This window comes from Lotus japonicus, chromosome 4 (genome assembly GCF_012489685.1).
Source record: "Lotus japonicus ecotype B-129 chromosome 4, LjGifu_v1.2".
Lineage (NCBI taxonomy): Eukaryota > Viridiplantae > Streptophyta > Magnoliopsida > Fabales > Fabaceae > Lotus > Lotus japonicus.
Genome location: NC_080044.1, coordinates 72,255,959 through 72,283,018, shown reverse-complemented (window position 1 = coordinate 72,283,018; position 27,060 = coordinate 72,255,959). Strand labels below are relative to the sequence as shown.

At 34.6% G+C, this 27,060-nt stretch overlaps 4 protein-coding genes across 5 annotated transcripts; 2 read left to right on the top strand and 2 right to left on the bottom strand.

Moving 5' to 3' along the window:
* Positions 1–2,442: 2,442 nt before the first annotated feature.
* On the top strand, positions 2,443–4,606 carry LOC130714994 (COMPASS-like H3K4 histone methylase component WDR5A). Its single transcript, XM_057564980.1, has 2 exons — positions 2,443–3,200; positions 4,076–4,606. Exons 1-2 carry the CDS (start codon positions 2,538–2,540, stop codon positions 4,367–4,369), a joined length of 957 nt encoding a protein of 318 aa, XP_057420963.1. The 5' UTR covers positions 2,443–2,537; the 3' UTR covers positions 4,370–4,606.
* A 7,024-nt stretch (positions 4,607–11,630) lies between these two features.
* On the top strand, positions 11,631–16,819 carry LOC130712060 (uncharacterized; the record flags this gene model as incomplete). Its single annotated transcript, XM_057561891.1, has 4 exons — positions 11,631–11,643; positions 11,814–11,908; positions 13,141–13,956; positions 14,374–16,819. Coding segments are annotated over 4 exons (2,835 nt in total), but the record flags the coding sequence as incomplete, so codon positions are not given.
* Positions 16,820–18,020: 1,201 nt separating this feature from the next.
* Positions 18,021–19,938, bottom strand: LOC130715661 (FBD-associated F-box protein At4g10400-like). Its single transcript, XM_057565778.1, has 3 exons — positions 19,852–19,938; positions 18,737–19,561; positions 18,021–18,644 (listed from the first exon to the last, which is right to left on the bottom strand). The coding sequence occupies exons 2-3, from the start codon at positions 19,433–19,435 to the stop codon at positions 18,231–18,233; spliced, it is 1,113 nt and encodes a 370-aa protein (XP_057421761.1). The 5' UTR covers positions 19,436–19,561; positions 19,852–19,938; the 3' UTR covers positions 18,021–18,230.
* A 4,267-nt stretch (positions 19,939–24,205) lies between these two features.
* LOC130715213 (F-box/FBD/LRR-repeat protein At4g26340-like) lies at positions 24,206–26,180 on the bottom strand. Of its 2 annotated transcripts, none has more exons than XM_057565290.1 (2): positions 24,901–26,052; positions 24,206–24,811 (listed from the first exon to the last, which is right to left on the bottom strand). In XM_057565290.1, the coding sequence occupies exons 1-2, from the start codon at positions 25,666–25,668 to the stop codon at positions 24,395–24,397; spliced, it is 1,185 nt and encodes a 394-aa protein (XP_057421273.1). In that variant the 5' UTR covers positions 25,669–26,052; the 3' UTR covers positions 24,206–24,394. The 2 variants fall into 2 exon arrangements, 1 of the variants encoding a protein (XP_057421273.1); XR_009011594.1 differs by lacking the exon at positions 24,901–26,052 and adding an exon at positions 26,059–26,180 and having other exon boundaries at positions 24,673–24,811.
* Positions 26,181–27,060: the final 880 nt, after the last annotated feature.

Here is a 27,060-nt window from a genome sequence, read left to right as displayed (position 1 = left end):
GGTTTTATTTACTTAATTAACGCACATAATTTTGTATAATTAATGTATATAATCAAGTAATTGTAATTAAGGAATTATTACTAAGTTTTTGCTTGATTTTTAAAAATAAACCGATGTAATTAATGTACTTAATTGTGATGGATGAATTTTAAGATTAAATCAATGTTATTAATTTTTTTTATTCTAATTTAAAAGTATTTTAATGTTTACCAAAAAAAGTATTTTAATTTCGATTTTCCTAAATAGCAGTAAACGGTTTTAAGGAAAGATATTTTTAAGGAATATTTGTTAAAAATAATTGAATGTAATTAAGGCAGTTAGACTATTTTTTTATTTTAAATTTAATGTATTTTATCACGTTATTAATGCAATAATTTTTTTTTAATAAATATGATTTTTTTACGCATTAAAGGTTGAAAAATATCTTTATTTAAATTTTAAATTTTTAAATGCTAAATATCATAAATGCGCTTGATTATTTATTGACTAAAAGTTAATGCAAAAAAAATAATTAAATGTGTGACTAAAACACATAAATGCGCGTGATTATTTAAGGAATAAAAGTAAATGTAGGAAAAAGTCATCAAAATGTGTTTATTAATTTGTAATGTGAGAATTTATGATTTTTAGTCACTCCTTTAATTTATTTATTTATTATTAAATTCGTAGTGTAATATGTTTCAATACGATTGTTCAACAGTATTTTTGGACAATTAGTAAAGAAGCAAAATGTATAAAGAAAACCAATAAATTTATGATGCCTCATAAATTTTACTGTCATACAAATTTCATAAAATTCGGAATTATTTAGGATAGACTGATCGGAAGTTGACGTCTTTCAAACTTAAACGGGTAACCTGAGACAGATGGAACCATGTCCATTCTTGGAATGAAAATGTTTTCTCCAATGTTGGTTTCTGTTATTACAGTGGCCTTTATAACATTTGTTCCAAGATCAGCCACTATTAGTCGCGTTCCATTGCATAAACCGGTTGCTTGATCTATATTTCTCAATAGCATTATCGGAGTACCTTCCTTCAATATAATTTTGTGATTTAGTATTCCTGAGCATGTAATATCATTTAAGGATTCTGTAGTAAACCACTATGATTGTAGTTCATAACCTCGTCAGATTTGCAAGTGTTATATGAGCTTAAGTACTCTGTTGTATTACCTGGTAGTATATCAAACATAAAATAATTAACCTTCTCAACACATTCCAATGTAGGACACAATATGCATCGTTCTTCCAAAAACTTTTCAGTCTTCATGTTCTGCACCAAATTGGGATTTGCAAAATCAACCAGGTCAAGAAGTGGATTTTCACTATCTTGTATCAAAAGATCTTCAGGAATTTCAATATCTGATTCACCACACTATTTTTAGCTGAATTTTGTTCCTAATTATCTGTCACTTTACAAAGTTCAAGATACCATTAATTATACTTTACCAATTGTACCCTTCATTTATTGGTGGTAGGAAGATTGAAATGTTAGAATTAATAAGAGAGATAAATGGTATAATAGAAAGTTAAATCCTTATTCCAATTTTTTGAAAATAGTTTGAACCCCTCCAGTACTTTGGGGGAAGATATCATTTGTACGTCCAAATATATATATATATATAATAAATGGTATAATAGAAAGTTAAATCCTTATTCCAATTTTTTGAAAATAGTTTGAACCCCTCCAGTACTTTGGGGGAAGATATCATTTGTACGTCCAAATATATATATATATATATATATATATATATATATATATATATTAGAAAAGAAGAACTTCCATCAGGCTAATTTAGTGACGTGTCATTTTCAGGTTAATTCTCATAAAAAAATCACGTGTCATTTCATTAGATAGCTTCTCTTCCGTTGTGTTATTTTATTTTGAAACCGAATTTTAAAAAATTTGCCCTAATTATCTAAGATTTACCTAGATTACTCCTTACTCAAAAAAAAAAAATTCAAAACAAATCTTGAAACCGTTTTCATTGTCTCTTTAAATTAGGAAAAGTCTCAAATCTAATTTACTACATATTTACAGGAATCCTGTGATTTCTTCTTTTATTCTTTTTCATAATCCACAATATTAAAATAAAATATGTAGTGCTGAGATTATAATTAATTAAATTTTTAAAAGATTTTCTTTAATTATCTAAGATACTACGTCAGCCATCTCCTCCTCTATATATCAATCTATATTAGAAAAGAATTAGATAACCTCACTTCACTTCTGTTGACATGTGTTCCCTGATTCCAAACAAATTTTAAAACCGAATTTTAAAAGATTTGTCATAATTATCTAAGATTTAAACGAACACGCATAATCACATTCAAAATTAATTGATGAATCAAAATACAATAGATATATTCCTCGTGCAACGGACGAGAAAGAAACACTAGATCCAATTATAAGTTGTACACACCTTAATTATTTGTTGTTTAAAGATAAAAAAGGATCATAAGGTGAAAGATGACAATTGTTTATGCTACTAAGTACTAACCTTGTCCTGCTGCAATTGAACGAAGGAAGAAAAAAATGGCGACAGAAGCATCGGATTCCGATTTCAAACCCTACACCCTTTCCCAAACCCTAACCGGCCACAAGCGCGCCATCTCCGCCGTCAAATTCTCCTCCAACGGCCGTCTCCTCGCCTCCTCCTCCGCCGACAAGACCCTCCGCACCTATGGCTTCACCACCTCCGACAGTGTCACCCTCTCCCCGATGCAGCTCTACGAGGGCCACGACCAGGGCGTCTCCGACCTCGCCTTCTCCTCCGACTCCCGCTTCCTCGTCTCCGCCTCCGACGACAAAACCCTCCGCCTCTGGGACGTCCCCACCGGCTCCCTCATCAAGACGCTCCACGGCCACACCAACTACGTCTTCTGCGTCAATTTCAATCCTCAGTCCAACATCATCGTCTCGGGTTCGTTCGATGAGACCGTTCGGGTCTGGGATGTGAAGTCCGGGAAGTGCCTCAAGGTTCTTCCTGCTCACTCCGACCCTGTCACCGCCGTCGATTTCAACCGCGATGGGTCACTGATTGTCTCCAGCAGCTATGATGGTCTCTGCAGGATTTGGGATGCTTCCACTGGACACTGTATGAAGACGTTGATTGATGATGAGAACCCTCCTGTTTCCTTTGTCAAGTTTTCACCCAATGCCAAGTTCATTCTCGTTGGCACCTTGGACAACAATCTGGTAATTCTCTTCTCTTTCACTGTTACTCTTCTCTTGTGCAACAATTTCTTAGCTAGTTAGCAACTTAGCATGTGTTTTTTGTTTGAACAATGAGGGTCGTTAATTGGTTCGATTGTGCATTTTACTTGTGCTACTACTGTGTTTGTTTCTCTGTAACTTGCCATTTGGTATTGGACTTGGAACTAAGCTATTATATTGTCTTGTAGCATTCCTGGTTATAGAAATATTTGTCATATAGTGAGTCTTGTAAATGTCTGCTTAGATTTTGGGATCCCTTGTCTGGATGGATATGAAAAAGCAGAATGAATTGGTTTTTTGATACTTGGTTTTAAGATGTTTGGAAACCCAACTTGTTTCCTTCCATGCTGAACTATAATTGATTGTAATTGAAGCTATGGAGGTGAAGTTACTCCTACTAGCTTCTCCTAGGAAGAATTGATGTTGAGTGGATGTATGGTTGATACAAGGATGCCTATGGGAATATGGGCTCTTATAATGGCATACAAATAAGGCTATATTTGGCTTTCTGTTTGCAGTACACGTGAAACTCTTATGGATTGAGTTGAAAGTCTGTTCTTGTTGCTGGTATCCAAACATACTAAATTTATAGCTTTTTTGGTTTTTCCTTCTCATATGCTGCTGAGTGTGTTTGGGTTACCTTTTAGCTTCCGTTTACACACCTTGGAAAGGAGTAAGGGGGGTTTTATTTCCCTTGAGTTTAAAGTAAACTTAAAATCAAGCATAGCCTGAGTAGTGTAGGGGATTTGGTGGCTCAATTGGCTGCTATAGAATTTGATGTCATGCTTCACCATTCAATGTGTTAGTTTGGTTTTCCATGTTATTGACTTATATGGGAATTTTTTATGTCCCTGCAGAGGCTTTGGAACTATTCGACTGGGAGGTTTTTGAAGACGTACACCGGTCATGTTAACTCAAAATACTGCATTTCATCGACTTTCTCTACAACAAATGGGAAGTATGTTGTTGGGGGTTCAGAAGATCATGGTATATACTTATGGGAACTGCAGACAAGGAAAATAGTACAGAAATTGGAAGGTCATTCTGATACTGTTGTATCTGTGTCATGTCACCCTACAGAGAACATGATTGCTTCTGGTGCTCTTGGCAATGACAAAACTGTGAAGATCTGGACTCAACAGAAAGACTGATTTAGTGAGTTAGGAGTAAGTAATTGATTTGTAATGAACCTTTAGCTCATTTTGCATCTGAGGAATTTGTAATTCATGTAGCAACTGCAGTTGAGATCAAATTATCAACATCCAGCAGTTTGCACCCTTCAAATGGCCTGAACAAAATATCAAAGGAAATAGCCAAGGTCAGGGTCGGTCCCGACATTTTGGAGGCCCTGAGCAAATAATAAAAATGGACCCCTAATAATTTTAACATTCAAAATTTCATCAGAACCATTATTTGGTTCATTTGGCAACTGGCCTCTTGCAACACGTCAGGGGTCGCGTGTTCGAATCCAAGCAACGCGACATTTTGCTTTCGAACCCGGTACATAAAAGTAACATATACAATTATTAACCACTAGACCAGCTTAAGTCATTAATAACATCTTGAGCATTAATTATTATAACTAAATGTTATTTTAGGGGAAAGTTTAATGATAATTTTTTTTGGGCCCCTTCTTTTTGGAGGCCCTGGGCTGCACAGGCCCACGGCCAGCCCTGCCAAGGTGCCAAGGTTCATCTGCTAAATCTTGAAATTATAAATTTCCTTCTCATATTAACTCTAATATCAACTTCCTAACTATAATTTTCTTTGAACCTTCGGTTGTGCTTGTTTCCTTTTCGTCAACCTTACAATAGGCTGAAATTTAGTTTTGGTCTCAAGTGTATTCTCCTTACTTATTCAACATCTTACAAAGGTTTTAAATGTCTCTCTCAAGATAACAAACTTTTCATTTTAAAATAAGATCTATTTAATGAACACAAATTTCCTTATTTAAATCTCTTACCTTCATCTCCCTATACCACAAAGCTTTTTCTAGTTCACAAACTTTCTCAGCTTCAATTCCACTATCTACTTTCGCAATCACCCATACAACACTACCACCTTCTAGACAGCCCTCACATGTCACTGTCACCCTCATATCTCCCCTTTCTAATGTTGTTTTCAACTCTTCAAAACCCTCAGCTTTCTACATTAAAATCATTTACCTTTGTCCCTCATATTCTCACACTTCCTCCCAAATGCTTCATCCTATGCAAACAAGGTCTAAATTTAGCATTCATAAAGCATAACTAGTTCTCACTCTCGGGATCAGAATCCTCTCAAATGTAAAAGTATATGATCATGTCAAGTTTCATCATCTTACCCTCACTCTCACTTGACACGTTCAGAGCCTTTAAATGCTGAGTAAGATTGAGAAGACTTACACTTGGAGGAGACTTGTTTATTGAGAAGACTCCATTTGAAAAAGTTTACTTAAACATATCGTATAGCATAAACGGTTATGAAAATGGTTGGTGGAGCTTATATAAATGGTTCATGACTTACCTATATTTTGACCTTATTTTGATAAGTTGCTCAAATTAGCTCATCAATAAGCACATATACTTACCAATAACATCTTTTGAGTTTATTTCAATAAGATTATCGAAATATAAGTGTTTATGCAACAAATACTTATTATCATAAATGTTTAAGTTGTTTAGCCAAACATAAGCTAGATAGATCAACAATCATACGCTAAAAAAAATTAACAATCTTGCTAATACATTGTCTTTATTTCAAAAAAAATAATCTTGCTAATACATTATCTTTATTATCTTCAGGGTTGTAATCTCTAATAAAAAAGATTGTACGAAAAGGTCCTTTTCTTTTTTTGTCACTAAACATAAACGCCTAACAGTGAATGGAGTGGGCTATGACTTGTCTCTGCTTGCACCAAAATAGGTCAATTGGATCAATCATAAACCATAAAAAGGTTAAGACAAAAAAAAGGTTTGATTCGACAAACAAAATTTCATGTGGGAGATTAAACTTGAAAAGATAAAAGATTACTAATAAATTAAGATAAATTATTGTATTATCTTAAAAAAAATATAGCTTTCTAAAAAAAATAAAAGCTATATTATGTAAAAACTAAAAAATAATAGTATGACACCTTGAAAAGATTAATAAATTAAGATAAATTATTGTATTTAAGTGTGAAAATTAAACTCTATTAAAAGAGATTAATTTTAACTAACTGATTCACATGCCACGTGTTTCAATTTATGACATGTAACACATGATTATCAACGCTTTATACGAAGCAGCTAACTTATCGAAAAAGTTAAACTAAAGAATGAATACTTATGCTGTTACTTTAGTATACTGTCGGCAAATAAAATACTCCATGAACAGTTATTTATTTAGAAATGAATCCTTATAATTTCTTCTATATATATTTTAATATTCCAGAGATTAATATGTTAAAAGTTGATGTTAGTTAAGAATCAATGCTTCATGAACAATATAGATTAATATCTCAAAAAGTATAAAAAAATAAAATTCAAAATTAATGAATATGCAAAGAGTCATTTCTATTTTACATTATAAAAATTTACATTATTTTTTTCTTTTATCGCAAATATGTGTCTGTGTAGTTGTAAAAGAAAAAGACTGGGTTCAACCATTTTGTGACTGTTGCAGTTAGATAATAACGTCTCTCAATGCAGATAGGGTTTGAAATAAATCAATTCTAAAGAGAGAGAGAGACCACCACGTGACGGTTATTTAAGTGCTTGATTTCTTTTGACTAGAATTTTGAATTCGTATATGAATATAAAAAATATGTCGATAGAGCTTAGTTTCATCAGCCTACTATGAATGTTTTTAGTTTGATTGAGATAATATGTCCCGTAAAATGGGTAAGATAATGATTGAATGCAACATGAACGAATTTTTAATTCAATTTTTATGAATAATTTTGCTTCTTATTTATTATTTATGACGAAGTGAGTGCTAATGTCTATTTGCGCTAATAGTAAGGTTGCTTCAAATATTCTATAACTAGATAAACTATGAAGAAAATTTCTAGATATTTGGAGGCGGATTAAGAATGAACAAAAAAAATACATATAAAAGTTTAGGCTAAAAAACACTTTTGGCCTCTAATATTTCAAGTTTGTGCAAATTTTGCCTCTATTCTATTTTTGTCGATGTTTCTACCCCTCATGTTTTCAAACAGTGCACCGTCTACCCCTCCGTCAGTCAGATGTTAAAAAACTAACATAATGAGCTGATTTGACTTTTTTTTTTTAACATTTTTTGGACCTACCACGTGAAAATTACAAGTGAAATTGGAAAAAGAGGTATTGGAGATTCAAACTCAAGACCTGTAAGTAGCAAAACTTGCATTTAACCAGTTCAGTTACATACATACATAATTGATATATACATCAAACAAATTTAATTTATATCATTTCCTTGATCATCATCAACTTCATATACTTCTCTTCATCTCTCCAATCCACTCAGGAACCTCTCATGAGAAAGCCTGACTGACGGAGGGGTAGACGGGACACTGTTTGAAAACATGAGGGGTAGAAACGTCGACAAAAATAAAGTATGAGCAGAATTTGCACAAACTTGAAACATCAGGGGTCAAAAATGTTTTTTAGCCAAAAGTTTATATAGTAAACATGAAAATTGAAATATTTGGGGATGTGGGTTCAATTTTAATGACTCAAATTGTAAAATATCTCTATCGTTTGGTTGGTTTTTATAAAAAAAATATGAGTCAATCAATATTGGTGTTCAAATTTTATGAATATGTAAATTTAGGAGATCCGTAGGGAACCAAAACAAAATTATAATCGTGCTCCCATTTTAAAAGGTACCAGACCGACGTGCTATTTTATTCTAGTACAAAAATAAGTGATAATCTCACGTGGAGTAAAAAAAAAATGGTTCATAAATTTGACTTAACTAATAACAAGGGGTAATGATCTTTATAACCTTACACTATGATCATTTAATAACACATTTTTATATCATTTAATAAGTTTAATAATTTACGTAGACACTATACGAGTGTAATTACGAGACAGCATACAAATCAATTTATGGTGTTTAGTTATCATTTCGTTTCCATCACAATATAGGTAGGGGTAATTCGGGGAATTCAATAGACTTGATTCTGAATCAAATCAAATGAGATGGCTACGTAAACGCGCTACAAATAAGCGGTATGGCGCTGTAGTGGTCCCCACTTAAGCTCACCGTACGGCACGCATGATATTCCAATGCTTCAACACCCTGTTTGTGCCCTCTGCTTTGAGGTTTACCTTCATTAGGGTAGTTCTTCAATTATTTTATCTTTATGTATTTGACTTGATGTCATATAATTATGGTTAAAATGAGTTGAAATTGAAGTGATATATATTTGTAAATAAACACACAAAAAAAAACATTTGAGGAAAAAGTGTGTTTTATAGGGTGATTTTGTGAATTTTTGTTGTAAAATTTCACGATTGTAAAAATTATTTTCTTTAAATTTTACCCGAATTATTTTTTGGAACATCGTTTTTTTTATTGCCGTTCATGAGATGAGTGATTTAATCAATAAAATTTTAATTATGAGGTTCCAAACACATACATAGCCTCGTATTTTAATTTGATATTTATTTCAAAATTAGGGTTAAGTACAAATATTATAAACAATTTAAATCGCTACTTGTTTATGAGTTTGAAATGGATCTTGACACGCATCCAAATAGAATCTTCATATTGAAGATTGTCAATTACGTACGCGTGTCTGAATGGGCTGTGATGACGCGCTTTCAAAGATCATCCTTTGTGTATATTTACATTTCCAATCAACTCAATGTTGATCCACATTTTACTAATTAACATGTAAAAAAACTAATTTTTATATTGATGTGTTGAGATATGTGTTTTCTTGTTTACGTCGGCGCAAACGGATAGAAAAACCAAATGTGCACTTAATGTATGTCTGGTTTGATTTAAAACTTTATTAAAGCGTATCGGGATGCCAAATATCACATTCCGACGAAGAAAACGTCAGCGAAAAAACCGGGAGCGTTTTCATTCCATTTAATGCAAATTTATTTCAAACAAAGCCTTAATTAAGGATATATTTGTATTTTACAAATTAAAGTGATTTTTTTTTACATAAAAAACAATGATAATGTTTTTTTCTCCCATGACACTAAGTAGGGGTGTCCACCGGTCGGGTTCGGTCGGTTTCGGGCCAAAAAAGCTCCACCGACCGAACCCGCATGGCATAAAACTGGGCCCGTAACCGACCATGAGATGTGTCGGTTTGGATCGGTTTCGGGTTGGTCGGGTAACGGGCGGGTCGGGTCGGTTACACAGGTTTTGCAGAGACCCTAATTTCATGAACATAGAACCCTACTTTCAGTAAGATGAACATAGTCAGAACCCTAATTTTTCAGTAAGATGAACATAGAACCCTAATTTTTCAGTAAGATGAACATAAACCAAACCAAGAACAAAATCGATGTCAGATCAGATCCGGAGAGAACGATTCCATTGCTTTCCTCATGCGAAATAGATTGTTCACTTCGTCCTTGCGATTTCACATCAGAATCGATGGTAACGAAGATGAACAGACTATTTCGGATCAGAGAAGCATGGAGGATGAAGCATGCAGGTGCACTGTGGTGGTGGAGTGGCTAGGGTTTGAGATGTGTGAGGAGATTCTGAGATGTGTGATGGAGATGTCGAAGTGGCGGCAGAGTGGAGGAGGAGGAGAAGGGTGGTGGCGGGAGGATGAGGAGAAGCGTGGTGGCGGCGCAGTGGATGGCGGCGCAGAGGATGAGGAGAAGGGTGGTGGCGGCAGCGGCTGGTCTGAGAGAGAGAGCAGAAGTTGAGAGAAGAAGAGAATGAGAGTTGAGAGGTTGAGAGAGAGAGAGGTTGGGACGGCGAGTTTGGGAGGGTGAGGGAACTAGGTTTAGAGTATTTATGTGGGTGGGGTAATGGGCTAGGGTTTGCTGAAGCCTTTTTTTTTCCCTCCCCTCACCACACACAATGGGCTGGGCCGCTGGAACCTCATTTTTTTTTATCCCTAATCGGTCGGGCCGGTCGGTTTAGAACCCAGACCGACCCCGACCGAACCAGACCGGTTAAAACCGGTTTTTTTTAATTGCCAGACCTGATAACCGACCCGGCCCGCCCGAAAAGCCTTTTTTTTTGCCACGGGCCGGTCGGGTTCGGTCGGCCAAAATTTTTTTGGACAAGCGTGCATTTGAATTCATATATCGTTGAACGAAACACTTATAATCTTAATAACTCATTTCAAATGATATATATTTATTTTTAATATTGAACGAAACGCTCATGACCTTAATAGTTCATTTTAAAAGAGATATGTACTTTTTATGTTGAACGAAACGCTCTTGACCTCAACAGCTCCTTTAGAACGAGATGAAATATATTTACTTTTTATGTTGAACGAAACACTTATGACCTCAATACATCCATGATCCATTAATTCAAGAAAGATATATATGTTTTTTAGGTTAAACGAAACACATATGACAAAAAGATTTTTTTCTTTTCTGTAAAACTAATATATGCTTACACTCTCCACTAATATCAAACCATACATTTCTATTAGAAAAATAAAATTTGCCTTTCAGAATTAGTGAAAATGCTGATTAGAGTATTATCCAAACCCACTCTAAATAATGAACCCAACTGCTAGAGCTCAAACACATAACTATGTACGCATTAAGTTCAACAAAAAAAACTATGTACACATAACACATCTAACTACTATTTTACTACCAATTACCAAACAACTTAATTGGTGAAGAGAGAGCTTCTATTGAGTTTGCTAAACTTCATAAAACAGAAAAAGCTTCACTAATTGACATGAAGTAACAATGATTCTCATTTAAACACTCTCCTATCAATCAATTGAAATTCATATGAACCTCATATGAGTGTTAGAAAGAAAATGTTAAGAAAAACAGCTTGAAAAGTAAAATAAAATTCCATGTGTGTGAGTGCTACTAATGGCAACACAACCAAGCAATTCACGCAGGAGGATCTCCTCGTCCCTCTCTCACACTCTCACCCATGATTAGAATCTTCAACGCCACGTGTCACCCCATCTCCCCACGCGCCAAACGCGCGTGAACATATACAAACAACAACCCTTCCTTTCTCTCACTACATTATATCATATAATAAAAAAACATTATAAAAACATTATTTTAATTTATTTTTTACCCTATCTTTTTTCTCTTCTCTCTATATAAATAAACACATCAACACAAACAATGAGAATGAAACAATACAATTTTAGTTTTTTATAATTCTATTTTTCTCATAATTTTTTCTTCTCTTTCTCTGCCTCCTTCGACCCTTCACCACAGACAGTCTCCTCCAATTCAACCATCGTAGCAGCAGCCATGAAACTTCTTCTTCTTCCTTAACACAGGTACCCTTTTCCCTCTTACGCCAAAAAAATATAAACTTTTTTTTCTCTATGCGCGTGTTTGTTTCTGTGTTTATATACATACATAACTCTGTTTTTTTTGTTCACGTTTTCTTTATTTTCAATCTGCAACTTGCTAATCGCTGTGTCACCATCACGACCCATTTTTGCAGCTTCGTTTCTCCATGCCCCGTGGTTCTTCTTCTTCCTCTTCCTCTTCCTCTTCCATGGAGGTAGGTGCCGCTTCGAATCTTCTCTCTCTCTCGTGGTTGGTTTGTTTTCTTTGTTGTACGATTTCAATGTATGTACTTGCAGTTGTTGGTGTTTGTCTTCTCGTAGTGAATAACTCGAATTTTCTCGGATCATATCTGAGTTTTTCTTTTCTCACTGTGAAACCTGTGCCTATACTTGTCTGTTTCTTGCTGCTTTTATTTATTTATTTATTTTGTTTATTATATATGTATTTTCACTATTTTGTATGAGTATGTGTGTGTATTTATCTCGTGTACGGTTTCTGCTATGAATGTTGTTGGCATTTGAGAGTAATGTGCTTAATGGGGTGTCATGCATTTGTGTAAAGTTTTCAACTTGGTTGTTTGGTTGCTCTGGTATCGTTTCTGTGTTATGGAAATGGATCTGGTTTTTAGCTTTTGCAGACGGTGCGCCTTTGCTTTCGTGTTGCTTACTTCATATCACAACTAATATGTATTTTTATTTTTTTCTAGATAGCAATGTTTGTTCTTGTGAGATGATTTGGTTGGTATAAACTTGAGTTTTATTCATAAGCACTGTAGTTTAATTTGGGATTTTGTACTTACATGAGGATGCTGTATTTATTTATATTTAGGGGAAATTTAATAATAATTATACCCTTCATAAAAGTTTTCTTTTTTATTTTATTTTCTAGATTTTTTTCCCTTATTAGTTTGAATTTCTCCATTTTTGTGGAGCGGAACTTGCGATTATTAGAATTTGGAATATAATTTATTCGTTAATCGTATCACCCTGTTGTTATCCTAATGCTGCTGAAACATTTTATTTATTATTGTAGCAACTCAGTTGTGGATTTGTAGGATGCCTTAGTGTATAATTTAGGTTGACTAGTGAGGAGGGTCACTGGTTTGGTTCTTGCTCGCTCCTAGTTGAAGGTTAGGTGAAAAGTTCTCAGTATCATTTAAGCTCTGAGGTTTTGCTCAATTTAGTAGCATTTACTTCAGAAAATTTTAACTTTACATGAAACTGGAAGAAATGAACATTGGTGTCATGTTGAAATAGGCTGTAGATTCTTGCTTGCCGCTTTGTTTCTGTTGTCATTTCATTGCAAAAACATTATCAGGTTGAATATGTTAAACTGCACAGTATATAGTATGAGTGATGTTCAATGAAAGACGAGCAGACTGGTTTACGAGTTTATCCATAACTTGAACTATTCAAGCGATAAGAAGCATGTCTGTATTACTTTCTTATATTTTCTTTGAAAACGTTTGAATTTTTGGACAGGAGGATGCAGTTCAAGCTATTCATGAGCAAGTGGATGAACAATCACTTTCTCCGGAATTGTCTGATGTTTATGATGTTTTCGGTGATCCAGAAATATTTCCTCGGGTGGGTGAGAAGTACCAGGTTGAAATTCCACCTTTAACTTCAAAATCTGACCATTCTTGGTTTCAAAGGAAGATACCTAAGAAAGAAGGCGGTAGTCTCAATAAGTATCTAGTAGGATTGCCCATCCCCATAATTTGGATCAAGGATGAAGTGGAGAGCAATAAGCCTGATCTGCTGAAAAATGAGTGCAAGTTCATTGGAGTTGCCAATAAAATTGAATCTTCCGGAGGTGAATGTATCAAAGAGATCCAAATTGTTAAGAAGTTGAATCCTAATCTGGAAGCCATTGACAGTACATTGGTCAATGGAGTGCATTTGGGAGGATTGGAAAATTCAAATGCACAGCAAGAAACAAAGATTGGGATGCATGACAAGCTGAGAGGCGGAGGTGATTGTCTGGTTCCCGGGTCTGCAAGTGACGCCTGGAATGAAATTGAAGAGGCGAGTTTCACCCTTGGCTTGTATATATTTGGGAAGAACCTTGATCAAGTGAAAAGATTTATTGGCAATAAGAAGATGGGGGATGTACTGTTATTCTATTATGGGAAATTTTACAAGTCTGAAAAATATCAAAGATGGTCTAGATGTAGGAAAATGAGAAGTAGAAAATGCATTTTTGGGCAAAAGATTTTCACAGGACCAAGGCAACAAGAGCTTTTGTCACGTTTACTACCGAATGTATCAGAGGAATGCCGAAGTAGATTACTTGAGGTACGGACTTACATTGTTCCAAATTTTATGCCATTTTAATATCATCATTGCTTCACTGTCATGGTGCCAGAGTTCACCGATGTTAACTGTTATTCTTGAATAAACATCACTTCTGAAAGAATTGATGACTTTTAGTTTTTGGTGAGTATGAGTTTCAGAGCCAAACTTTCTTTCAAAAGAACTCATGGTGATTAAATTGGATCAAAGGCATACCTAGTTGAGTTTTGTTTCTTTATCATAAAAGAAAAGTTCTACATACAAACATTGCCATTCTAATTTGAAAATATGAACATGTCACACATTTAATCTTATGCTGATCAAACCATCTTTGCTCGTCTGCTTCCTATTAACATCTTCTTTTACTTATTTTTTACTATTAAATATGTTATAACTTTAATAAATTCAATTGCTTGTTAGGTGTCCAAGACATTTGTAGAGGGGAAAATACTTCTAGAAGATTATGTTTCGATTTTGAAGGCTTCAGTGGGGCTCAAAGCACTTGTTGAGGGAGTAGGAGTTGGTAAAGGGAAAGAAGATCTTACCGGTCTCACTGCAGATTCTGTGAAACCCACTCAAACACTTCCTGTTCACCCAGAAATACCAGCGGGCAAAGCATGTTCAATGCTGACACATTCAGAAATAATAAGCTTTCTAACTGGTAATTTCAGATTAAGCAAAGCTCGGACGAGTGATCTCTTCTGGGAAGCTGTTTGGCCTCGTTTACTTGCCAGAGGTTGGCACTCTGAGCAGCCAGGTGGTTCTAATTATGCTTATGCTTCTAAGAATCCTCTGGTCTTCCTTGTCCCTGGTGTCAAAAAGTTTTCAAGGAAGCTAGTGAAGGGGAATCACTATTATGATTCTGTAAGTGATGTCCTCGGTAAAGTCGCATCTGATCCTGAGCTAATTGAGCTGGAGACAATTGCAGATAATGATTGCACAGGCAAGGAAGGAAATGGGTGCACAAAAGATACAAAGCCGGACCATGAAAATTCCCCTGATAGGCCGCGCCATTGCTATCTCAAGGTAAAAACTCCAAATCGCATTGCAGATGGAATGAAATTCACTGTTGTAGACACAAGTCTGGCCAGTGAAAAGATGACAAAGGTGAGAGAACTGAGAAGCTTACCATTTGGAGTTTTAAAAGCTTCTATTTTTGAAAGTGATTCAGATGATGAGAACACATCAGAGGAGGAAACAAATGAACCTGAGTCTGTCAATACCGCATGCTTTGATAGGGGCAAGAATGATTCCCCTAAAGCCAGTAAATGCAACATTGGTAAGGGTGTCTCTTCAAACTTAAATGATTTAGAAAAAAAACCTTCAAAAGAGGAGTTTCCATGGAGCAATGGAGGTTCTAATAGCCTATCTACTAACTCCATTGATCAGAAGACAGATTTGTTGAGTATCAAAGTGAGAAGAGATAGGATGAAGTGCCAACCACTCCAGAAAATGGCATCTGATAACAAAAATGATCCATTCCCTGTTACGAAAAGGCGGAGGAGAGTAGCTTCCTGCAGCCGTGCCAAGAAAATTAGCAACACGGCTAATTTCATCGCGGTTCCTAGAGTAAAACAAGAAGAGATTTGCACCAGAGTAAAGCAAGAGATCAGTTTATGTCCAAATCTGGACAATTCAAAATATAGTGAGAATGCAACTGCTAACTTCTTTGTGGCTCCCAGAGTAAAACAAGAGAAGGCCTGTTACATCCCTTACAGTTCAAAATCTAGTGAGAGTGCTCTATCGCGGGAAGTTCCATCTCAGGAGAACAAGACATTAGCAGATCCTCTGCCAAATCCAAGCTTAATCACCAACAGAGAAGTTGTTCCTGATACTAGTTCTTTCGCCACAAAGGATCAGCATGAGAAGCCGCAGCTGCGGACTATGATTGACCTTAACTTACCTGTTTCACCAGAAGTTGATGCTGACGAACCTTTAGTGAACGAAGTAACACAAGGTAACACAAGCAAGGAATCAGATGAGCTCAGAGGAGGAATAACCTCCACACCTGTGGATAGCTCTGAGCATCAGACTGATACGCATGCTCGGAGGCAGGGTACAAGAAACCGCCCACCGACAACAAAAGTGCTGGAAGCTTTTGCATTTGGATATCTAGACAAAAAGGAGAAGCGCAAGCGTAAAGATATCCAGGACAGTTCGGTTTCAAGACCTTCCCGGCGCAAATGTCGTAAGGAGGTGGTAGGTTCTTCTAGTGATTGTGCAGGTTTTGAAAAAGAGGAAACAAGAAATGTTTGTAATGGCAATGGTAATGGTAGCACCGGCAGCAACAGTGATGTGATACAAACAGACTTCAAGTGTAATGAAGGATGAAAGGAACCAAGTTTTCAAGTTCAGTTCTGGACTCAGGATGGGAATGATCTATGCTGTTGATGATTGATTAACTGGTCTTTCACTCATTGAACTAGTACAGCGCATAAGAGATATTTGATAGTTGATACAAAATTTGAAGGAAGGTTTATACTCTAGAGTCTAGTCTTTCCAAGAGAATGCATGGTTGTAAATCTGAACACAGAAATCCCTTTAGTCTTCTCAGCTTTGCACTCAATAGAATGTGAGGAAACTTCCTAGTCTTCTGGAATTGAAGTTTAAGGCTATCTCATGTCCTAGTAGCAGTGTCAATCTCAAACAAGGTTTTAGACACAGCTAGCCAATGCACATTATTACTCTAGTTTGCTTCTTTTTTTAATCATTATCAGATGTTTGACCTCATCAATTCTGCTAGATGATGAGAGTTAAGGAAAAATTAACATTACAGTAGGCTTTTCCCCTGTCTGGGTGTGTCCTCCTGGTTGATGACTCCAGATATTCGTTATACATGCATATATCAAGTGATTTTCATTCATAATTAATTGCTGGTTGTTGCTTGTAGTCCTTTTACTTCAGATATAAATTGGTTTATGTCAGTTTGGATGTCAGTTGAGTTGAGTTGAGTGCAACGTGAACGAACTTTCATTTCAATTTAAAAGAGTTCTACTAATTTTTATCTTAAAGTGAGTGTTAACGTATGTTTGCACTGATATCACGCCGAAGAATACTAATACTACTTTCATTTTTTGTTTTCATGTGACAAGTAGTGCAGTAAAGATTCATTCTATACTTAAGAGAAGAGAACCTCAAGAAACCAAGTTGATTTCCTTAATTTGACTTTGGTATTTCAAAACAACTCTTAAAACACTCTGCAAAGTTTTAACTTTTAAGTATTAATAGCCACCATGTCAATATGTGTAATAAACTAATAATACTGTTCTTTGATTCTTTTTCTTTTGCTAATGCTTTTATTCAAAAATATTTGGAAATTAGTTTTGCGTGGAAATTTCAACTTGCAATGGACATTTTCTTTTACGTTATGACATCTAATTATCTAAACTTCCGCTTCTTTTGTTTGGCTTTGTTTCACTCCTAAGAAGGGAAATATACTGCTACTAAACAATTTCTTTTTAAAGTTAATTTTTCTAAAATGCTAAAATGAAATAAAATAACATTATAAAAGTAGATAATCAAGTAACATTTCAAATTGATTTTTTTATTAATAAATTTCAAGTATCATTAAAAACATAAATAAATTCTTTTTAGCTCAGGCATTTCTTTCAGAATCTAATTTAAACGGTATTTCTTTTTCTTTGCTAACAATTTCAATGTCCAACTAACTTGGGTCTCAGACATAAATTGTTTTGCGGCCAAATGTAGTTGTCGATTTCTTACTTGTTTTTTTTTTATAAAAAAAATTTTAAAAAAATTATAACCAATCATACATAACAATGTGTCATTATTTTGATAAAAGGAAGAAACGAAGAAGGTGGTGTTCCTCAAGTGTTGTTTATCTATATATTCATATCCTTAATACATATAAATAATAAAAATTCATTCTCTTCTGAGTCCACTCCACCAGGACAACGATGCTAATTGAAGTACACATTCATATTTCAGTTATTGTATCATGCATATCAATATTTAGCAGATCAATAAAATGGGAGCATATAGGTGTAACTCAACTCCAAAAATTTGTACACAAAAGGTATATACTGTAACTTCAAAGAAGCTAGTCATTTAATTAAAAACACAAATCTTCACAAGTGATATTTAAGAACTATCATTGAACAAGAGACAAATTCCATGTCCTTCAAAACACTAGCAGTTGTAGGTAGATATACTTTTGTTTCCCCTTCATCGGAAAAGGTAGATATACTAAGTACAATGCAATCATCTAAAGTTCTAAACACAATTTGCAGCTACTAAGTAGAGCATATCATTCATTTTCATTTAAATGAAAGTTCACATATCGTAGAACTCCTTGGGCATAAGGACAAGTCTTTCAGCAGTTCAAGCTTGTCAACTTCTAACTCTGAGGAACACAGAGTGAATATTGTCATCTTCCGTAAAACTCTTGAATTCTGCATAATATATTTTGCAAAATGCAGCTCACTTTCCGTGCCTTCATAATTTATAATAGAACATCTCCTAAGTTGTGAAGAAAGGCATTCAGGAACAGAACAAGGGGAAATCCAAACCAAATCATCAGAATCATCATAACTTTTCTGCATATCAAGGACAAAATTTTGAAGCATAGGGCACTGCTTGAGCATTGCAAATACCATATGCCAGCTAATATTCCAATCCCCCGTAAGCTCCACATGAGTTAAATTGGGGAAAATGGGAATGCCATCCAGGTACTGCAAGAGTCAAAAAGAGTAACCACAAACATTAGTGACCTTTTTAAAAAATTAAAACAAGTTATACACGCTTCTTTAACATATATACAAACCTTGTCAATGCCAAGAGATCCTACGAAAATATCAAAATCAATGTCATCTATGTCTGCCCTGATCAACTTAGATAAGCTTCCAAAGCTCTTACTACTAGGAACATAATAGTCAGCAAGAAAATAGTATATACCGGTTAGATGCATATACTCGATAATTGGACACCCAACAAGAAGATCAACAATATAATGCGGTTCTAGAAACATAACATCGTTCAAATGCAGAGTTTTTAGGGAAGGAAGGTCAACAGCAGAAAATTCATCCAAAGTTAACCCCGCCAACTTGAGAACAACCAGAGTTTTGCAGCAGAAAATACAGCTGCTCAAGACCGGTTGAAACTCTCTATGGGGGATCTGGATGCAGAGATTCTCAAGTCCACGTTGTATTGCAGCTTTGACCCATATCTTGAGATCAGAACTAAAGAGGTGGTTAGAACTGTAAGGCTCACATTGCAGACGAAACGTTCTAATGGGCACATCTCTGTCGAGAATGATTGCATATATGAACTTTGCGAAATATAAATAGGATTTGTCGTTGAGGAGGTAGCTTTGGTCATCAAAGAAGAGAGCAGGAACTGAGAGCCACAGTGGCACCCACCTCTTTGAAAGAGCACTTGTGGCTGCAGCTATTTGAGTAGGGAGAAAAGAGAGAATGTGATGAAGTACTTCATCTGGCAACATGCTAATCCTGTCGACCGCCATTGATATAACACACAGAACACAAATCTACCACTGACCCTAACAGCTTTTCACAGCATCCAGACCAGTCAGCAGCATGTTCCCAAGTTCCTCCAACTTCTAAGGCTCATGCTCATAACAACCTTGTACCTTAAAATCATCAAATTACTAAACCTCTCAGCCACAAGTTCAGACAGTGAGACAAAAAAAAAAACAAAGTAAAAATGAAAATCAATGAGACACAAACTACAACATTCAGGGGCCATTACTCATTACCCACATGAAATAACATAATAAAATCATGAATTTGAAAATGACATAATCAACTAAATTTGTGAAATTGTAAATGTAATTTTTCTAAGACTAACAGAGTTCCTTTTCATGAAATTGGAAGTGGGGTTTCAGAACAAGACTGAAGAAGCAATAGATTTTGACAGTACCGTTTTCACTGCTCCGCTGCTGGGTTTTCTGGCTAGAACCCTAACCCTCGTTTGCCATTAGCGACGCGGGAAGTGTGTAACTGCGGGACTAAGGGGTCTTTAGATATTTTGTTAGTAAACTATTTTAAAAAACTTGTAGGGTCCGTTTGGTGGTCAGGATAGGATATGATATGTGAACATGATACCAACAGGATAGGATAAGAGTAGGATAGACTCTTATCATATCCTGTGTTTGAGGTGCACATGATAATGACAGGATATGATAAGGAAAAATGTATCAGATTTATATTTGAATAAAAAATACATTTAAAATTGATCATTCTATTAAATTTAATTTCTTTACATTTTCATGAATGAGTCTATATTTTAAAATAAATAAAATTAATTTAAATTTTATTAATTAGCCTATTTTATTGTTTTGAAGATACCCTATATTTTAAATAAAATTATGCAGTTAACCGATTGATTTTCACTTAGCTGTGACACGTGATAATTAACAATAAAAGTTAGCTAAATTAAGAATATTATTATTTCAAAAGTAATTTATATTTGAATTATAAATTATTATATAAGTAGATAAGTAGTTTTAAATAATAGGAGATGAAAATAAAAAATTAATCTATTACTATTAAAAAATCAATATTTGTAATCAATGTTTTTCACTTAGTTGTGACACGTGATAAACAATAAAAATTAACTAAATTAAAAATATTATTATTTCAAAAATACTTTATATTTAAATTATTATATAAGTAGATAAATAATTTTTAAATAATAGGAGATGAAAATATTAAATTAGTCTATTATTATTAATAAATCAATATTTGTAAGTGAGTAGTCTATTTTTACTATTTATGAATAATAATTTTATTTATTTTTTATTTTAGTTAAATTAATATTTTTATATTTATTAATTAATATTATTATAAATTATAAATTATATAATATTAAAATAAATTAATTTGGAGTTAGGATACTGAAAGAAAATATATAACTGGTATCCTATCCTGCTCTATCCTAGCTCCCCCCTCAGGATAACTTTTACACATGATTTACAGGATAGGATAGAAGACATGATAGTGTTATCATATCCTGCTGGTGCAACAAACAACAGATAACAACAGGATATGATTATTATCCTGTCTTATCCTATCCTATCCTGGTCACCAAACGGGCCCGTAATATACACATTATACTACTTATTAATATCCCAACGGTACGAGTGGTTGGTTTTAGCGGTACATGTTTGATCTCTCTTAAATAATGTCTTGTGTTTGAGTATTATGGGTGGAAAAAATTACATTGGGAGAGTTAGTCTCACCGTGATGCCTCGAGAGTTATAGAAATCTCTTTGGAGTTCTCTTTACCTCTTGCAAGGAGGTGGCTTGGTGTGGGTGTTTAGGCATTCTGCTAGTTAGAGTTGTTTTAAGGCAATGTAGTCTAGATGTGGAGGATGCTTGCCATTTTCGCAATTTGTGTTCAAGGTCAATTTCGATGCTTCGGTGGTTCAACATATAGTGGGTCTAGACTTCGTTGCTCGTGAATATGGAGGGACATAAGTTGCAGTTTCTGCTTATCTGTTGGATCTCGCGGAAGCAATTGGCTTTAGTTGGGCACTTTCTATGGCATCCGATCTAGGTTTTCGGCAGGTGTGTTTAGAGACAGATTGTTTGCAACTCTTTGAGGCTGACGTCGTCCTCAAATGAGTCGTTCGTACCTAATTCAGTCCTTAATTATTGTAGAGGCTTAGTTTGAACTTTTGATTACTTTGAACTTTCTTTTATTCATCGTTTAGAAAATTGTGTTGCGGATTATCTAGCTAAAAACACTAGCTCTTTTGCTAACTCTGTTTGGATTGAAGAGGTTCAACCATGAGTCCTTGCATTTGCTCAGCTTGATGTAATGATTTCTATCCATGTTTATGCTTTTTATGAATTTGTTCTTTAAAAAAAAAATACAAATATTAGAACACCTATGACATAAATAACTATATGATTTAAAAAAATAAAAAAATTAAAATCCATGTATAAAACTAAAGGTATGCTCGGTTTACTTACTTCATATTTCCTAAAGCTGAAAACATGTTTGGTTAATATATTAAGGAAAAAAATTGAAATTAATTTCTAAAATATATTGAAAAAAGACATGTTCATTTTCACCGGTGAGATGAAAAGTAGTGGTGGTGACGACAACGACGACATCAATGATAATGATGGCGGTTGGTGGTGGCGGTAAAGACAACAACACTGGTGTTGTGACGGTGACGGAAACAACGACGAAGGTGGTTGTTGTGACAGGTGGCCGCGACGATGGTGGAGATAGGGACGGTGGTGATTATGGTAGTAGAGTTTGGTAGTAGTGGCGGCACTCGCAGTAAAAATATAAAGAGAAAGTAAAAACATGTTTGATAATTTATAAATGGAAACTATTGGAGGATAAAAACAAATATTTTCTCAAAACAAAAGAGATCATTAACAATCGAACGTCAAAATATAGATTGAATTCAAGTTTGAGAATCCATAAACAGTTTCCTAACTGCTAGTGCTAACATGAATAATTATAAACTTTAGCACTTGTTTACAAGTGTACGGGTGACTTCAAATTTTATGAGCACTGAACAAATTTCCAACCTTCTCATATTAAGGATTGAAGTGAGCAATCATCATGCTACACATTGTGGTTTACTTGTTTATCTTATTAATAGTAATCCTTCTACTTATTAAATGAAAAATATATTAAATATTTCTCGTAAGAGATTCACTGCTATAACTTCTATTATTTCTTGCATATGAAAAGTCATTTTAGTTGGATTTTCCTGTGAAATTTAATCCAAACACTACAAGAACTTTATCCATTATAAACACTACAAGAATTTTATCCATTTGTGGAAGCTTCCTAGTCTTCTGGAATTGAAGTTTAATGCTTATCTCATGTTCTAGTTGCAGTGTCAATCTCAAAAAAGGTTTAGGACAAAGTCACACAACAAGCCAATACACATATTACTGTAGTTTGCTTCTTTTTCAAATCATCAATTCTGCCAGTGCCAGATGATGAGAGTTAAGGAAAAAGAATCATTAAGGTAGGCTTTCCCCCTGTTTGGGTGTGTCCTCCTGGTTGATGACTCTAGAAATTCATTATACACATGGTTGTTAAGCTCGCATTATATCTCGTAATACCGTGTGAGGTTAAGAGTTTAGGGTGCAAAATTGAGTTATCTAATTTGTAAACTCAGGTGAACCCGCATGTTCTCAGTTAAACTCACTCAAAATAGTGAGATTACCAACAAGTTTACAAGTTCAGATCACAGGGTAGGACGGTAAAAAGATAAGTAAATTTCAAACAGTTATGAACTCATCCTCCATTGAATTTTGAAACTGAGGAGATTTCAAGACCGAGATTTCCAGTAGCAATGCTTATTACTTTAGAGTACTCTTGTTTCTATGCCTGCTATCTCCTTTCGGAGATGATTACATGATTAAACTAATGCATAAATGAAGTGAGAAGAAGACAATCAACCATAAACAGTTTTAAAACTAATATCATCACTTGAATTTTAATCTTCAAAGCTCTAACATGTCATGTTGGAGACAAAACTAAAATTGGATGCTTGATCAATGCCAGAGCAAACTCAACTATGAACATGAACATATGCATGTCAAGATCAACCTGCCAACCATCAGTAAAAGAAACGGGACTTACCCAACAACACCAACGACAACAATAACAAGGGAGGTGAAGAGAAGAGAGACAAGAAAGCAAAAGGAAGAGAAACCCGAGGACTGCATTAACAATCCTCAGAGTAGTGGCAAATGGCTGAATGGCTTGTAAGTTTTCTTTAATCCTCTCCTTCCACCTTCTTCAAGTTCTCAATTATTAAGAAGCCAAAGACTTACATAAACAAGACATATTAACAAAATGAGTTAAGAAAAAACAATAATAAAATAAGAACTTAAGAGACACCTATCCAAATGCCAGAACCTATTCATAGAAAGACTCGAACTGCAAACCAACAACAGAACCCCACGTAATCACGCCCTTCTAGATGGTTAATGAACCTTTCTATCAGGAAGTCGATCATCACCTAGCACCCCAGAACCACATGAATGCATGATTGCTGAAAAAAATGGTGAGCTAAATAATAATTTTGGACAACATTGGAGGGGAGAAGGGTAGGTATGGGCAGAACCCCACATAATGTTCAATTCTAGATATGTGCATGCTTGGTATATACAAATAATAAAAACTCCACAGCATATCAATATTCAGCAGACCAATAACCACAAGATGGGTATAGGTGTAACTAAACTCCAAAAAAATGTCCACAAAAGATATAAAACTTCAAAGGAGCTAGTCATTTAATTAAAAATACAAATCTTCACTTACTTGAAAAAATGACATTTAACGACTTTCATTGAACAAGAGACAAGTTCCATGTCCTTCAAAACACTAGTAATTTTACTATAGGACGTAGTAGATAAACTAAGTACCAAAGCAATCATCTAAACACAATTGGCAGCTACTAACTAGAGCCTGTCATTCATTTTCATGTAAATGAAAGTTCACATATTGAAGAACTCCTTGGGCATAAGGACAACTCTTTCAGTAGTTCAAGCTTGTCTTCGACCTTTAATTCTGAGTAACGCAGAGTGCATACTGTCATTGTCCGTAAAACTTTTGAATTCTGCATAATATATTTTGCAAAATGCAGCTCACTTTCCCTGCCTGCATAATTTATAATGGAACATTTCCTAAGCTGTGAAGAAAGACATTCAGGAGCAAAACAGGGGGAAATCCAAACCGGATATTGATAAAATCCATTTTGTATCTGCATACTAAGGACAACATATTGAAGCATAGGGCTGTGCTTGAGCATTGCAAGTACAAAATCCCAGCTCATCCAAAGTCCGAACATAAGCTCCACATGAGTTAAATTGGGAAAAAGTAGAATGTCATCCAGGTACTGCAAGAGTTAAAAAGAGTACTAACAAACATTAGTGACATTTTTCAAAACCAAACGAATTAAACACACTTTTTAACATTTATACAAACCTTGTCAAATTTAGGAGATTCAACAAAAATATCAAAAAGAACGGAATGTATATCTGCTCTGACCAACTTAGATAAGCTTTTGAAGTTCTTATAATGAACTATAGCGTCAACATCATCATAGAATATATCCCTCAGACGCATATACTCAAGATTTGGACATCCAGCAAGAAGATCCACAAGACACTGCGGTTCTGGAAAGTCAACATCTCTCAAATCCAGAGTTTTGAGTGAAGGAAGGTCAGCAAAAGACACAAGATACAGGGGTTCTAGAAAGGTAACATCAAACAAATGCAGAGTTTTGAGTGAAGGAAGGTGAGCAAAAGAAATTACATCCAGGTCTAACCCCGCCAACTTGAGAACAACCAGAGTTTTGCAGCCCAAAATGCAGGAATTCCAGCTCAATTGATTTTCATTATGCGGCAGCCGGATGTAGAGGTTCTCAAGTCCACGTTGTATTGCAGCATTGACCCAAATCTGGAGATCGGAAACAGAAAAGTCGGTATTGGAAGCCTCACATTGCAGACGAAATGTTGTAATGGGCACATCTCTAGCGAGAATGGTTGCATATATAAACTTTGTGAAGTAATGATAGGGTTTGTAGTTTCGGAGGTAGCTTCGGTCGTCGCAGAAGAGAGTAGGAACTAAGAGCCATAGTGGCTTCCACCTCTTCGAAAGAATACTTGTTTTTGCAGCCATTTGAGTTGGGAGAAAAGAGAGAATGTGATAAAGTACTTCATCTGGCAACATGCTAATCCTGTCGACCGCCATTGATATCAAACACACAGAACACAAATCTACCACTGACCCTAGAAGCTTTCCATGGCATCAAGACCAGTCAGCACTCAGCAGCATGTTCCCAAGTTCCTCCAACTTCTAAGGTTTATGCTTCCATTCATACTCAGCTGACAGCTCATAACAATCTTGTACTTAAAATTCATCAAATTACTAAATCTCACAGCCACAAGTTCAAATATGCAGTGGAACGAAAAAAAAAAACAAATTAAAAATGTAAAATCACTGAGACACAGACCACAACATTCAAGGGTCATTACTCATTCCCCAAATGAAATAACAAATTAAAATCATGAGTTTGAAAATCACAGTGTCAACTAGATTTGTGAAATTGTAAATCTGAAGAAGGAAGAGATTTGTCAGTACCGTTTTCACTGCTTCGATGCTGGGTTTTCTAGCTGGAATCCAAACCCTCCTTTGTAGTGTGTACTTGCGGATCTAAGGGTTCTATAGATACTTGTCTTTTTCTTAAAGGCTTTAGATAGTTGTTAACTATTTTTAAAGACTTTTAATAAACTAATTAACTAAACATGTATAGTATAAAGAGAGAGTTTGTGCAACATTGCGGCAAACCAGCCATTCAACAATTAATTTTAAAAACTATGAAAGTTTGGCATGGGTATTTTAGTAAAAAGGTAATTTATTTCTCTTGGATTGAATCTCAACCGTTGATTCACAAGCATTTGATTTATCAAAGTGCCTAATAATGATTTGCCAAAAAAAAAGTGCCTAATAGTGAATTATGAGAAGTTAAAAAAATTAAGGCAATTTAGGAGTTACATACATTTCAGAAATTAATTTATAAGAAGTTAAAAAAAATAAACCTTTAACATCCCACTTTAAATTACCTAATGATGTTACAACAACCATTCATATTCTACAATCATATTCTCATATGCTTTCTATTATTGCATAGAAAATAAATAAAAAAGGACTTAAATGTGCATATAGGCTACATATTTTTATAAGCACACATTTTTTTATAAAAATATTAATGCAATTTAGAAGTTACATATAAATCAAGAGATTAATTTAGAAGAAGTTTAAAAATTTGTAACCTTCAATATTGGTTTAAAATCCTACATCAAAGTATATAATCATGACACAAAAATAAATAATTAAAACCAAGAGAAAAAACTATTCCACTTCTATAACTCCATTCCCATTTGCTTACTATATAAATAACAAGATGTCGACCATGATAGTTCATCATGTGATGCACTTATGTTAATTTATTTTAAAGCATTTTCATAAAATTTATATCGATATTTATTTTACCACAAAAAAAAAGCTACTTTCACAAACTAACATATTTGTTCAAGTATATTTAGTTTAATTAAAAAATGGAATAATGGTTATTAAAAGTAT